The 15,617-nt window shown below is 28.4% G+C and overlaps 3 protein-coding genes across 7 annotated transcripts in view; 2 read left to right on the top strand and 1 right to left on the bottom strand.

Moving 5' to 3' along the window:
• LOC122508324 overlaps positions 1-7,614 on the top strand; it is a 93,824-nt gene extending 86,210 nt beyond the window's left edge. For 2 of the 4 annotated variants that reach the window (XM_043621605.1, XM_043621602.1), the window contains exons 2-7: positions 5,183-5,247; positions 5,340-5,527; positions 6,042-6,145; positions 6,253-6,288; positions 6,797-7,010; positions 7,197-7,614. In XM_043621605.1, coding sequence (XP_043477540.1) covers positions 5,231-5,247; positions 5,340-5,527; positions 6,042-6,145; positions 6,253-6,288; positions 6,797-7,010; positions 7,197-7,528 — 891 coding nt within the window. In that variant the 5' untranslated portion in view covers positions 5,183-5,230 and the 3' untranslated portion in view covers positions 7,529-7,614. Of the gene's footprint in view, positions 1-4,574; positions 4,819-5,182; positions 5,248-5,339; positions 5,528-6,041; positions 6,146-6,252; positions 6,289-6,796; positions 7,011-7,196 lie in introns of those variants that run through there. The other 2 variants (XM_043621603.1, XM_043621604.1) reach the window with 2 other exon arrangements.
• Positions 1,844-11,033, bottom strand: LOC122508322. Of its 2 annotated transcripts, none has more exons than XM_043621600.1 (4): positions 10,845-11,033; positions 5,302-5,374; positions 4,909-5,013; positions 1,844-4,748 (listed from the first exon to the last, which is right to left on the bottom strand). In XM_043621600.1, the coding sequence occupies exons 2-4, from the start codon at positions 5,304-5,306 to the stop codon at positions 3,419-3,421; spliced, it is 1,440 nt and encodes a 479-aa protein (XP_043477535.1). In that variant the 5' UTR covers positions 5,307-5,374; positions 10,845-11,033; the 3' UTR covers positions 1,844-3,418. The 2 variants fall into 2 exon arrangements, with proteins under 2 accessions (XP_043477535.1, XP_043477534.1); XM_043621599.1 differs by having other exon boundaries at positions 10,860-11,033.
• LOC122508329 lies at positions 8,206-14,372 on the top strand. Its single transcript, XM_043621608.1, has 3 exons — positions 8,206-8,612; positions 13,874-14,004; positions 14,288-14,372. The coding sequence occupies exons 1-3, from the start codon at positions 8,265-8,267 to the stop codon at positions 14,370-14,372; spliced, it is 564 nt and encodes a 187-aa protein (XP_043477543.1). The 5' UTR covers positions 8,206-8,264.
• Positions 14,373-15,617: the final 1,245 nt, after the last annotated feature.

Genomic DNA, 15,617 nt, shown 5'->3' with positions numbered 1-15,617 from the left:
GTAGCAATGGGACCACGGATAATGATGAAATCAATGGAATCGTTCGAGCTGTAATTGGAGATATGAGATTTAACGATGTTCCTATTAGAAAGCAAGATTTAAAAATTGTTGCGAAACAATTTCGGGACAAATTCCCTAAAACCTTTGAAGATATAGGGAATGATGATCTTAGACTCGACAATTTAGTTTTAAAAACCTGGAAAAATTCCGTTTTTTAACCTGGAAAACCTGGAAAAGTCAGGGAATTTGAAATGAGCAAAAGCGTCCCGAGTCGAAATTTGTAGTTGATTTAAAATGTACTTTGTGCTATTATACTCTGTTTATGTACTTTTAAGATCTAGCATGTTTGATTTACAGTCTACTATAGTTTAGTATAGTCTGTTTAGTGACTTTTAAGTTCGCCCCGTCTTGAAATGTATATTCTCTTTATAGTCGATTATGTGCTCGGACAAAATTGAAGGTCGATTTTTAGACTCTTAAGATCCCCCCGTCTTGAATTGTATATTCTCTTTATAGTCGATTATGTACTCGGACAAAATTTAAGGTCGATTTTTAGAATCTTTTAAACGATTTTCAATTATATACGGATTTATATATGTAGAAATAATAATTTTGAACTTAGAATAATTTTAGCGGAATGTTGAACTTTAAAATATTTAAGTCAATTTTAAAAATATTTTTTAATGTACACAAACTAGTATGTACTTAAAATTTTCCATTATAGCATCCAGCCCCTCATATGTATATTTCACTATTATTTATATATATATATATATATATATATATATATATATATATATATATATATATACATAAATTTTTTTAAATTAGTGGTTTTTTACTATTTTTTTCTTTTTAATTTATTTTCAATCCCTGATTTATAAAAATTTAACTACATATTCTAGATTGTATTATACCCATACACTTTTCAAATTTGATATAGTCAAAAGTAATTATTTGTAAATTCATTGCTATGTTATGTTAAATAATAACTAGAATTTTATGAGAAATTCTGCTAATTCCATTTTAGTGAAATTTGCCTGTAAAAATAGTAAAATTTAATTATTTTTCAATAATTAATTTTTTTATTTTATTTATTTATTTATTTTTCAATTAATTTTTTGTTTATTATTTTTATTTAAATTATTTATTTTTCTAGAATTATTTTTTTTATTATTTCAAATAGAGATTATTATTATTGAATAAATAAAAATAATTTAATAATAATATAATAACAATTTTATATATATAATATAATAAAATATTTTTCAATTATTAAATATTTTTTACTAATTTCCAAAATGGAAAATAAGCCATGATTTTATTAATTAATTGTTCAAATAATTAAAATATATAGAATGTGTAGGAGACATTTCACTGCTTCAAGTCGGTAATAGGGACAACTATATGCACATAGTTCAATACTGCCCTCAACGTACAAAGTACAAACTTCGATAGCTATATAGTCTTCTTGTTCGACAGGTATATGCTATGAAAGAATTTCTACGAATTTGAGAGACATTATAATATAAGAGGCAAAAGCAAGTATACAAGAATCTTTAAAGAGTAATATGAACTATTGCTTATAAAAATTAGATAAAAATTACAATCGTTTACTACTATTACGAAAAAACACATTAGTTATAAACTACTTTTTAGTTGGAGGTTATATACCAATTAGTTGAATCTCTTTCAAGTTTTTTGGATAATAAATAATAAAAATTAATTTTTAAATAATTTTTTGATGGATAATTATACAAGTTTTGGATATCCTAATATGTATTTACAAAGATGCAATTTTTCATAATTTTTGCAATTTACCGTGTCAATAATAATGGAAAAATATAATTAATAATTATTATTATTTGGTATACACTATAAAAAGAAACTTCTTAAAAAACCACAAGTTTCGCTGTTTACAAGTGAAATTCGCTGCATGTTTTATTATAATGCTTAACACTTAAATTCTTAAATTAAGAAAACGAAGTAAATAAATTATATACAATTGTAGAATCAGGGCCATTTTAACAATTTGAAATGCTCCGCTTACTTCAGAAACGGCCCTGGTTAGGTGTTATAAAATTACCTTACCATTAGCAGACCAGGTAAGAAAAGTGCAGGCGCCGCATGAAAATGTGTACTTCCAAAATATTCAATGAGGCATTTGAATATTATCTTTTGGACTCTCTTTCTCAACGATGAGTTATTTTTTTGGAACGCAAACTTGAATTTATATTCGAGTAATATATTACAAATAATAATTTAATATTTACTTTTTTACAATGCATATTTAAAGCAGAGTCTTATACATACGTTAGAAAAATCGTTTACCAATTTTAAACACTATTTTATTCAAAACTTTTAGAGCAAGTCGTAGTAGAGTTAATTAATACATTTAAATGCTTCAAATATCCACAAATTTTATATGGAAGTTTTCTTATTCAAGTTCTTCTTCGTTAACAGGCACTCCAATAAAAATCTCTTTTTCAATATTCATATTAATGCAAACCTTTAAAATATTTTGAATAGGAATAGCTATTGACCTATCAGTTATTTCGCATTTGAATAAAAACGAACGACTATCACATAGAGTATTATCACCCTGAGCGTAAAAATTTTCCAAAATGTTACATGTTTGAATGATGGCATAATGCTGACAGGGACATTGACAAAATCGTACCTCGCAAATGCAATGAATAATTTTCAAAAAACAATTTACCAAACCAAGTTTGAGAACATTGTTATTATAGTACTGTACCGTGTAGGAATTTGTTTGCAAATTTTCTTTATAAATTTGTCCTACATATAGTTTATTGTTTTTTAGTAAACGTAAATATTGAAAAACTTTAAAATTATTAAAAACAATTCCAGAGTTTCGACATGCATCTTGTATAATATGAGTTAGTTGAAAACGATGTTTATATGTTCCAGCACTATAGCAATTGGGAAACAATTGTTCAATAATTTTTACTTGTTTCTTTCTTTTTAAACAAAAATCTTTAATATCTCCATTTTCTAACCGTTGAAGTTTATTTATCATTCTTACAAATAAATTATGTGACCTTATTATTTGTGAATCTAAATGAGTTGTTCCATGCACAAGTTGCAGTAATTTTCCATTAATATTTTCGTACTCGTAGCAACAATGTACCCATAATGGACCGAATTTTAAAACGTCGTCAGGAAGATGCAATAATAGATGGAAATTAATTGTTAAAAAAATTATATCATAAAATCTTGGAAATTCTCTGATAAATTTATGCAATAAATCGCGAGCTTCTTCAACTTTAGCAAACGTTATAACACTGGAATTAAAAGTGGATAAAGCGATAACTAATAACGAATAATGTTCGAAAAAATTTGCTTCCATAACACCGTGAAAAACAGGAAGCGAATAATAAAAAACCACAACTTTAACTCAGATGCTTTCCAATGCACCAAATCCTGTACAGTATCTTCGATTAATTGTATCAACAGCATTTATTAAAGAAAAGTCATAAGCCCTGTATTTAACATCAAATAATAAAGTTAAAATTTTTTTCACTACACCACCATCAACTCCATGCATGCGGTCAATAGCCATTCCCTTTATAAAGTCAGGCATTAAAAGAGAAAGACTGGTGGGACCTTTTACACCCTTGTCGGGTACTTTCTCTGTTCCTGTTTCTGCCAATCTTTTACATTCATCTAAAGTTCTCAAATAAAAATTATGAGCATAAGGATAAACATGAATGTTACCACCTGTATTAAGCAAATGTATTGTTTCACCTCTATAAAAACATATTGGGCAGCCATAGTCCCCATTATGGTGTGTAAAATTTAAACAACTAGCTTTAGCAGGCAAATCACATGTGCCCGTTAACAGCAATCCGCGAACATTTATTATTGCATTTAACTCTGGAACATTTATTCGGACACCTTCTAAAAGTTTTTGAAATTCGGAATAAAATGATTTAAAAAAAGTATTCATATCTGGCTTTTCAGGACCGTACCATAATCCAGCAAGTAAAATATTTTCCCTTTTTTTTCGTTCTTGTGGAGGTAATTCATTAATGGTTAAATATACGGGCCATGCACTGATTTTAGATGATTTGAAAACTGGTATTCCATCTGTATACCAGCTAAGCGATATATTGTTTGGATTAGATAGAAAGCCATTTTCCAACCATTCTTTATATACAGAGCCATCATAAATATCTGACAAATAATTCTGAAGTGGTCTTCGAAATCGATATTGTAAACTATTATAAAAATTTTGTCGCTTAAACATTTCTTTTAATTGATCGATAAAAGCTATTTGAACAAAGTAAGAATTTTTTTTTCTTGGACATGATGGACAACGAAATTTAGCATTTGGTAATTCTCTAATGCATGTCGAACAGTAGTAAATTTTTTTAACAGATCCATTATTTGTGTTAAGAGAGAAAAATTTTAAAAATTTATATAAACTATTTTTTTTTAAATTTTGATTCAAACAATGAAAGTTAATTACAGTAATTATATCTGCAATGCACGATAATGATAGATTGTGGTGCAAGAATAATGCTAATATTAATAACATACTCTGAGCAAGTGTTACTGGAGCACCCCGATATAACGGTTCATGAATGTTTCTATTAAGCAGTCCGTCTAGTATTTCATCCTCATCATCATCATCTTCATCAATTTCAGGTAATTCGTCTTCGGAAGAACTGGAATTATTTTCATCTGAATCATATTCAACACCTTCTGGTTCTACATTTCTTCTTCTGAAAGAAATAGTTAAAAAAAATTTATGCATAAATATTTTTCAGAAATTGAAGTGCTGGATACTATAAGGTGACTTAGGAGATTATTATTATTATTATTTAAAATTAAATAATTAATTAATTAATTTTAACAGTGTACACACATATAGATTTTACTTACTCATGATTTGTTTCAATGTTAATTTCCTCATTATTTATTCTTTGTACATCTACATTATCTTCCCTTTCATTCTGATGTACGCCATTAATGACATATCTTTCATTTCTAAAGGGGGAAAAAAATATCTTAATATTCGATGATATTTATAATAGTTAATAAATTCAAAATAGAAAAATTATTTGAAATTCATAAATTGCATGTTTTAAATTTAATAAATCAAGGAGGAGATAAATAAAATGAATAAATATTTATTAATAAAACTTTTTTATTGTAGAGAAAGAAGAAAAAGGGTCAATCAAATCCTGCATTTGTGCGACCGATTATGAACATTCATTCACGGTTAGAAAATATAACAAAATAATAATTTTAACGTAATAACATTTATTTTAATACCTCATTGTTAATATATGTGTATTTTTTATGAATTGTAGTGATACACTGCCCGGACCTAGTGGCAATCCTGGTACTGTAATGAAAAATCAAACCAATACTGAGAAAAATTTGGAACCAAGTAGTAATAATAATGATGATGACGCATCAAACTGCTCGTCTTCGGATTTTGAGGTGGATTACTCTGAAGATTCAGTCCCAAAATTCTCAAATTCAATGCCTTTCACAGGTGAAGTATAACAATTGCTATCAGTTTTATATTTTCAGTTTAAATTAAATTTTATATAATTAATTATTTATTATTATATAATATAAAATATATATGACCGATTCCACATCAGATTTCAGTTCATATTTTAAACTTAGACAAACACATTTCTTTTCATTTCTTAGAGAAAAAGAGGTATACTTATTTTTATTTTTTTTGGTGGCCAAATTTTCGAATTATGAATTTTTTTTTCTCTTGGCATAATTTTTCCAAAGTTAATAATTTTTTAGTTATGTCATTAAAAATAGGTTTACTTTCAGAAAACTAAATTTTCGAAAATTCATTTCTTGAAAATTTGGTCACCTATAAAATAATAAAAAAATACATATCTCTTTTTTTCATTAAAGAATAAAAATCAAATATGTTTGCCCAAATTTAAAATGTGAACTGAAGTCTGACGTGGAATCGCCGATATATATAATGAGCAATATAATAATTAATTATTAACCGCTTTAAAATTTTATATGTATTTTAGTCAGTCGATCCAACATCCAATTTTTGGAATTTATGCTTGCTGCTGCGAAACACCAATATGAATTTAGAAAGAAAATGAAGTTTGAACCAGTAAAAAGTTTGACGGTGAGTTTAAATGAAAAACAATTTAGTTTATTATTTTTTGAATCTTTTAACTATTAAACAATTAATGTATTTTAATTTAATTTAATTATTACCTATTTCATTTTTAGATACCAGTCGACTACTTTGAACCTGGGCCTCAAAAGGTAAATAAAATTCTTAATTTTTAAATAAGCTCTTAGCATACGCTACCAGCTAAAATTGCAAACTAAATATTCTATATTATTTAAAAGATGAATTCTGAAAAACCAAAAACTTTTTTGGGAAATTTTTTAAAATAATGGAATTTGACTATTTTTTCATACAAACTTCGGATTTTCTTGGTACTATCATAAAAACGAAATTTTCGGGTTTTGTGACTATGATTTTCGTAATCAGCGCATAAAAATACATAAGTGTGCGTAATACCAAGAAAATCCAAAGTTTGTATGAGAAAATAGTCAAATTCCATAATTTTCAAAAATTCCAAAAAATCGTTTACCCATGAAGGAACTAGGCTTGTGTAAAAAAATAGATTTTGTAGAAATTTAAAAAAATCAAAGGATACAAACAATTTTAAAAAATAAGAGTTGTCTCGATAATTTACAAAAAACTGGTAAATAAATTTTTGGGTAATTTTTTTTCATGTAAACAATTAACATTTCTCTTTTACAGATGGAAATATCATCAGGTTGTGGGTTTTATTTAAAAACAAGTGTAATTAATTACATTAATTTAACGGCGAATGATCGTGGCAGTTATGACTGGGAAAAAATAGTGAAAAATACACTAGTAGAGGTATTTGGTGGAAACTTGAAGCACTTTTCTGCTTCAGGTAAAAGGTGCTCCAGGCCTGCTATCGATTATAGATTAATAAAAGGTCTACACGGTTAGTATTGGCTTCATAAGATACTTAAAAATTTTCTTGAGCCATTTTTTAATTTTTTAAAAATCAAATATCAAGCAGAACATATTTCAATGCATTTTGAAACATTTATTTGTTTTTGATAAAATTAATATAGATTAATAGATTTTTATTATGCATTGCGTTAATTAGTTTTTTGCTTTCTTTTAGGTTGGGTAAATGAAGTTTCAAAGGACGCTGTAACTCTGGCAGTATTGAATATTTATATAAATAAAATCATCAGTAATAAGAGGAAATACATTGTCGAAAAGAAAAGTGATTCTACAAGCGTAAAGAAAAAGAGGTGTAAGAAAACTGAAAAAACCCAGGACATCAACAGCCAAGATGAAGGACCAGAAGTAATTGAACGAATTTCTACATTGGACAATATTGTGCCAATTGACGATTGCCATCAAGATTATAGTTTAAGGTGGTTTTGTCAGTCGGGAAATGAGCAAAGTGTGCATGGGCAATTCTCTGAAACTTTTAATTTTAAAACATAAATTTAATATCATGATAATAATTTTTTATTACTTACTTTTTAATATTATTTACTTGCTTACTTTAGTTTTTTTCATTTTAAATTTTATTATTTTAATACTTATATGTTTTTACGTAATTTAAAGATTTTGCGTCAAGAAAATATTCAATTCCTTAAAAAATAGTAATTTTTAAAAAATTCCAGAGAATTTCCTATATTATAAGTTGTAACTTTAAAAATTTTAAATAAAATATTTTTAATAACAAATATTTATTATCAGATGTTTTAATTCTCCAATTTGATATATATATATTATTTAAAAAAGAGCGCGGTATTTTGAACCAATGAGAATTGATCATTTTGGACCAATGAGAATTGATCAGTGAGGCTTAGGGCATGCGTAGTTGCGTTCATTATGATCGATTTATGTACTACGACGTGGTGAATACGGAATTTGTACCACCTTTTAGATCTTAAATCGACCATAATTTCTTTTGTACCATAATCGACTTATACTCTCTTAAGTACTACCTGACGTAGTACATAGTCGACTCTAAAGAAAGTATAAATTTCGACTCGGGGTGGCAACCCTGTAAGTTTGAATCTGATTTTTTCAAAAATTCATATTTGAAAATAAAAAGTTTTGTAATTTGCATAATAATAATAAATAGAATACAACATTCCGCGCGCGTATCATTTGCTAGTTTATTAATATTCTTCGTGAGAATTTAATTTTAAGAATCATTCAATTATTTGATATGACTTTCGGCGAAGTTGCTGATACGATAAAGTCTACATATGCGTCACAAAGATTATATATTAACTCTTATTCGAATTCTCCATCAACGGATGACATATTGAAAGAATCGCCACTTCTTTTCGTAAAAAACTGCTTATTTTGGCATTTTCAAGAATTGACGGGAACACCAATTGATACTTTACGGACTAGGTTTGAAGAAAAAATGAAAACTATTCTTATCTATGGTTATGAAAGCCGAAGTTGCGAATTTAAGGATCTCAGCGAAAGTCGACAGCAGAAACAAGTGTTGAATATAATTCAAACCCGATTTAAAGAAACAGAAGTGGCGCTTCTCCATTCGTGTTCGGTAAGTGAACACGAGTTGATTTTAGAGTTAATTTTTTTGAGTTGAGTTTATAGTTTATTATGTATTATATTTTAGTATCAGTATCTATTACAGGGTTGCCACAGATCAGAGAAATCAATATATTTTATTTAAGACAGATGTTACAGATCAGGGAAAAGTCAGAAAAAGTAGAATTGTTCAGAAAAATCAGAGATTTTTATTAAAAATACTAGGAAAAATTAAATTTTTATAATTTATAAGAAATCTCTGAATTTTTGTTTTTTTGTTTTCTTCGTAAACGAATTTTAATAAAAAAAATCTTCTATTTTCTTTATTTCTGTCAATTCTTTTTAAATAATTTATTATTTGTACAATTATTTTAAAATATTTAATAAATTGATGAACTTTAGGTTTAAATTTAAAATTCCATGAAATTTTAATTTTGAATGAAATTTATCAAAAATTATAAAAGACATAGGGTGATGTGGGGTGATGTGAAACATGGGGGGATGTGCAACACCGCCGATTTCTGATCTACAGTTTGATATTAAACAGAGCCAAGTATTGCCATTTGTTTGTGTCCTCAGTAGCTTGTTTCTGATATAAAACTCACGAGACAGCTCGCAGCTAGGTTTGCTGTACGTAAGTTGACTTAAAATTCTCAAGAAGGAAATATTTCTCGCGCTTTACATTTCTAGTCGTTTCGTGAAGGGTTTTAATTTATTTTATAGATAAGAATGTGTTTATTGTTGGTTTTGTAAGTGTTTTTAAATATCTGTTTATATTTTGTGTTTCCATTGCATTGTATTGCGTACAAATCATTTTTTGCAAAATATCATATTTGGGGTGATGTGCAACACTTTTTTTTGGGGTGGACGTAACTACTTTTTACGTGCCATAACTGCGATTCACATGATGAATAAAAAATTCTTAGTTATTTTCCTTTTATTATATTCCTTATTCAGTTATTAATAAATAAAAAATTAAACAAAAAAAATTTTTCTTCCTGGGTGAAATTTCCACTTTTTAGAGGTCAACTATACCTTAGCAATTTTTTTTGGAAGATTTCGATTAGTTTGCATTGAAAAAGCCTAAAATTAATCATTAAAGAAATTTTCATCGATATTTATGCATTACATACCTGAATTTTACTGGTGTTGCACATCACCCCAACTTTTTTGGAAAATGCAAAAACAGACGTTTTTGAAAAAGCAAAAAATTTGTAGGAAAAATTTTAAATTCTGAAAATCTAATAATGCAGAAATATTCTATTATAATGCCTCTAAGTCATTCAATTTTGAAATATTTAAAAATTTAATTATTTGACATGTTTTTCATCCAACGAAAAAAACGTTGCGCAAAGAATTTTATTACAAATTTTGAAGTTAATAAACAAGAATAATTAATTAGTAAATTAGTTATATAAATATTAAAATTTTTCTCCAAAATTCAATTATTTTAATATTTTCAAATATTTTAATGAAATTCTTTTTAACAAATTCAATTTTTTTCAAAAATTCTCCTCCAGTCAATGATTTTCAATATCTACAATTTGAATAAAATTTTCCAAAAGAAATGAATTATTGAAAAAATTTTTTATAAATTTCTTCGCAATAATTCTATTATTTTCAAAAATATTCAATTTATGTTTACATAGATTCAATTATTTTTATAAATATGCAATACAATTTTTTACAGATAATAATAGAGTTTTGAAAAGCAGGTCTCAAATTATAATCTTTGAATGTTTGAATTTTACATACTTTTAACTTAAAATTGTGTAGATTTAATTTTTTTTAAAAGTTGAATAGAATTTTTTTGAAGTTATTTCAAGTTTTTATTTTCTAATATATATTTGATTGAAAAATTTCCAAATACCTGAATAAACGATGAAATTTCGTAAAAATAAATTGTAAACAAAAAGATTTGAAAATGTTGAAAGAAATTTTTCAGAAATTATTAATAATAATTAATTTAAAGAAGAATTTTAGTTAAAAATTGTGGAAAAGAATAATAGAATTAAAATAATGAAAGTAATTTTGAATAAGTTACAGTAACAAAATTCTTATAATTGGTAAGAAATGATGATTTTATCAGTCCAACATTTTTAATTATTATAAAACATGAAGATATCGATTGCTCCGAGTCGAAGACTCGGAGTCATCGATATTTCCATGTTTTATAACAAACTTTTATAAGATGTTTAATTTCAAAAAGGTTTGAATTAAAAATTTTGTAAAAATTTTTACGAACCAAAATCGCCGTTACCTTTGACTCAGACAGACCCGAGCGCTTCTGTTTCATCTCAGGACTGTACCGTGAACGGCACTGTGACTATTGATAATATTGACAGTATTATCAATAAAGCAATTTCCAGACTTCAAGTGGGATTAAATAATAACTTCTCGTCAATGTCAACAACAATTAATAATTTATCCTCAAAATTTGATGAGGGGCCGTCCATAAACCACGTAGCCCCATTTTTTGGGAATTTTGACCCCCCCCCTCCCCCCATGTAGTACGCTATTACATGTATTAGCGCCATTTTTTCCTCTTGTCGTAGTCAATTGCTTGACCCCCCCCTCCCCCTCAAGAGGCTACGTGGTTTATGGATGGCCCCTGACTTGAGTTCAAGGGTTGATGATGCTATATCTGTTACCACTGACAATTCTAGGAGAATAACAACAATTGAAGGTACTCTTGAAAAATTGAATGTTAATTTATTAACTAGAAATTGCATGTCAGAAATAAATGATCGCCTGTCTCGTTCCCGTAATTTAATTCTTTTTGGATTGTCAGAGGATAGATCTGATGTTAATTCTAAACAAGATATTTCAAGTGTGGTCATTGAACTTTTTTCTAAATTGTCTTGCCTAAATCCAATTGAAAAAGCAAAAATAAACAGAATTGGAACATTTACGCAGACTCAGCGATACCCGAGACCAGTGAAAATCATTTGCGACTCAGAAGAGAGTGCGAAATCACTTCATATGTCATTCCTGAAAGCAAAGAAGGATGTTGTCACTCAACCTCTTATTTTGAATATGCGCCTGTCGCGAGATATGACAAAAATTCAACTGGAGGAGATGAAATTGCTAAGGAGGGAGTTAGAAGAACGACGCGAAGGAGGGGAGACGAATGTTCGCATAGCTTATCGTCATGGAGCTCCATCACTGGTGTCCACTTCTCGACGATTGAAGCAGTGAACCAGTGTGTGTGTCATGATGCCTGTACGTTTCATGATATTGGTGTCAATGAATTGTGTAATTCTGTTGACCCATCCAATGCTTCCCGTGCTGCCTCGTGTAATACATTTTCAGCTGTTTTCCAGTCGTTCTCTGTTTACTATCAGAATGTGAGGGGACTGAGGGGTAAACTAGTTAATCTTCGCCAAGCTTTGTTAACAGTGACTTATGAAGTAATTATTTTTTCCGAAACTTGGTTGAATTCATCTTTTCACTCTTCGGAACTTGGATTTTCAAATTACAATATTTTTCGCTCTGACAGAAATGCAAATACCAGTCTGTGTTCTCGTGGTGGTGGTGTTCTTGTGGCATGTTGTTCAACATTAAATGCTTCACTTATAGTCACTAATGACAATTCAGTTGAACATATTTTCGTAAAGTTTTTATCTAACAAAACATTGTATATTTTGGCCACATTTTATATACCCCCTAATTCTACCTTTCATACTTACTTACCTGTTTGCAATATAATTGAAAAAGTATACAATTCTTTCCCGTCAGCAATTTTAATTATTATTGGAGATTTCAACATGCCTTTCGTTTCGTGGCGTTCGCATTCTGATAGCGGACCCTCTTGCTTTTCAAAATTACGTACTTCCAAATCATATAATAAAATTGCCAATCGAATATCTGAATCTTTAGACCTTTTAAACATTAAACAAATAAATACGTTTACTAATGCTTCGGGCAATATTCTCGATTTGGTATTTATAAAATTTGCGAGCTATTTATGATAATAATAACACCCAGGTTAAAATCCCCGTACAGGATCCTTAAAGGATCCTCTCGGGATCCTGTGCAGGTCCTGTGCAGGATCCCGACCGGATCCCGTACCCGTCCTGTACAGGATCCCGACCGGATCCCGTGCAGGAAATTGGGACAAGGTTCCTGTACAGGTTCCGATGCAGGAACCTTAGCTATCAAAGGTTCATGTAAAGGTTCCTGTACAGGAACACTTGCAGGATCATGTACAGGAAACTTCATAAAGGTTCCTGCACAGGAACCTTTGTAGTTTTGTAAACTGCAGGTACTTAAGTATAAAGGATCCCGTAAGAAACCCGTAAAGGATCCTACACAGTTTCCTCAATTAATTTATTTATATTTTTAACTTCTGCGCAGTAGTTTTCTATGAGTTTCTCGAATGCGCAATACATTTTTCTGTCCAACATTGTTATACGAGCCTAACGTATTGAAATATGAAGTCTATGTATGTCAAATGTTGCTTAACATATAAAAATTAAAAAAATTAAAAAGTTTCCTGTACATGATCCTGCAAGTGTTCCTGTACAGGAACCTTTATAGGAACCTTTGATAGCTAAGGTTCCTGCATCGGAACCTGCACAGGAACCCTGTTCCAATTTCCTGCACGGGATCCGGTCGGGATCCTGCACAGGACCTGCACAGGATCCCGAGAGGATCCTTTAAGGATCCTGTACGGGGATTTTAACCTGGGAATGATGTAAATGCGGCCAACTAATTTTTGTAATTAATTCTGTCATACTTTTTTATTATACTTAGTACACTGTACGAATGGGCACAGCCCGTATATATATATCTAAATAAAATATAAATTTAGTTTTAAAAACCTGGAAAAATTCCGTTTTTTAACCTGGAAAACCTGGAAAAATCAGGGAATTTGAAATGAGCAAAAGCGTGGCAACCCTGTAAGTTTGAATCTGAAATTTTTCAAAAATTCATATTTGAAAATAAAAAGTTTTGTAATTTGCATAATAATAATAATAAATAGAATACAACATTCCGCGCGCGTATCATTTGCTAGTTTATTAATATTCTTCATGAGAATTTAATTTTAAGAATCATTCAATTATCTAATAAATTGTTTATTTTTGTATTTAATTAATTGAATATTTGTAGAATTTTCTCATAAAAATTAATTTCAACATGAATTTTAGTTGTAATTTTAGATAATAATTGAATATTAAAGGCATTGTAGAATTATTTTTTAGAAATAATATAATTTTGAAAAGGTTACAAATTAAAATCTTTGAATTCTAAAATTATAATTCTCTTTAACAGTTTGCAACAAGGTATGAAGATGTAAACGTGGACGTTTTATTTCCTTGCATTATTTCACGACGATTACAAGGCTGCAGAACCTCACTCGAAACTGAAAATGAAGAAGACGATGAGAGACCCATAAGGCTGCGGTTACACCTCTGCAGGCTGCCTGCCTGCGCAGGCAGGAGCAACGAGAGTAAGGGAGAAGTTTGAAGTCACTGACTCTCTTACTCTTGTACGTTACCATGACAACCTGCAGGCAGGCAGGCTGCCTGCAGAGGTGTAACCGCAGCCTAATTCCCGAAGATGAATTGAAATTAAAATTTTTAATATGTATGGACCGAAAAGTTGTGATGCGTTGCGAAACACTGGTAGAATCACTCAAAGTTTTAATAGGCATATACTTTGTTTTTAATAAAACTTATCCTCAAGTTCTTGGCTCGACATTACTATTCCTTCAAATGTACCTACTGGTCAATATTTCGCCACCCAATACAATATGTCGAGCAAGAAATGATAAATTAAAATCAAAAGTATTAAGTTTTTACAAAGCACTAAACAAAATAAATGTCAAAGATCACGCGTAAATTGATAAATTTATATAAATTATTCAAATGAATTAGTAGACTGATTGTGAGTTTTAAAAATTATATTTACATAAAATACTAGCCAATCAAAAATTGAAAACTTTAAATCTTACGTATAGTAAATATAGTATAGTATAGTACTTTTAGTTTGAAAAGAATTTGTAAACAAAAAAGTTTATCTATCTATATTAATAAAACCAGACTTCTGTCTGTACATTGCTCCAATCTTGAAAATTCTTATATATTTTTTCTTCTTGAGACATGAGAATTCGAAAAATGTAAAAAAAAAATGTCTGTCTGTCTGTCTATCTGTCTGTCTGTCTGTCTGTCTGTCTGTCTGTATGCAAAACTTTGTTCGCGCATCACTTGAAAACGGTTCAACCGATTGAAGTGAAACTTGGCAGTCTATTAGGTATTAACGTAACTTAAAATCATAGCCTTATCCGATTAAAAAATATTAACTTAAACGAAAGTTACGACATTTTTTCAAAAAATTCGAAAAATCAAAAAAATGAAAAATTTTTATTTTTTATAAAATGGATGAAAAACTATCCTTAACTAACTTTTTAGATAAATACAACCCATTTCTATACTAAAATTTCAAAAAAAGACGTATTTTGAAATTTTTTTCGATTTTTCTGATCAAATTTTTTCTACAAAAATGATGATTTTTGATTTTTAAACAAGCTTTTTATGGAAAGTTATTAAACTTTTTTTAATTAAAGACCAGTATTTAAAGCAAGAAATTTGCCTCATTTGACCAAAAAAATTGTTTCAATATTCAGTTTTTAAAATCAAGAAAGTTATACAGAAGTTAACAAAAAAATGTTCATATAAATTAAATGTATCACTGCTACTCAAAGGGTTAAATATTAATTAATTCTTGCATTAAGTTGGTATTGATATTTTCTAATTAATTAATTAATTTGTTTTCTTGGTAATTTTAATTTCAATTGTATCATAAAAATAGAAAAAAATAGGAATTTTAAATATAAAATTTAAAAGTTTAAATATTTTTACCCATAAAAATTGAAAATATTAATATCTAATTTTTTTGATTTTACCTACTTATTACTTCTAAATAAGATGTTTTTTGTTTTTACAAATTATGATCCAAGATAATTTAGTAATACTGAAATAAAAATGTTTCATATTTTTTATCGAATTTAATTAAC

The sequence above is a fragment of the Leptopilina heterotoma genome, unplaced genomic scaffold (assembly GCF_015476425.1).
Source record: "Leptopilina heterotoma isolate Lh14 unplaced genomic scaffold, ASM1547642v1 Lhet_538, whole genome shotgun sequence".
Classification (NCBI taxonomy): Eukaryota; Metazoa; Arthropoda; class Insecta; order Hymenoptera; family Figitidae; genus Leptopilina; species Leptopilina heterotoma.
Note: the sequence above shows the minus strand (reverse complement) of the source record. Positions and strands in the feature narration are given on the sequence as shown.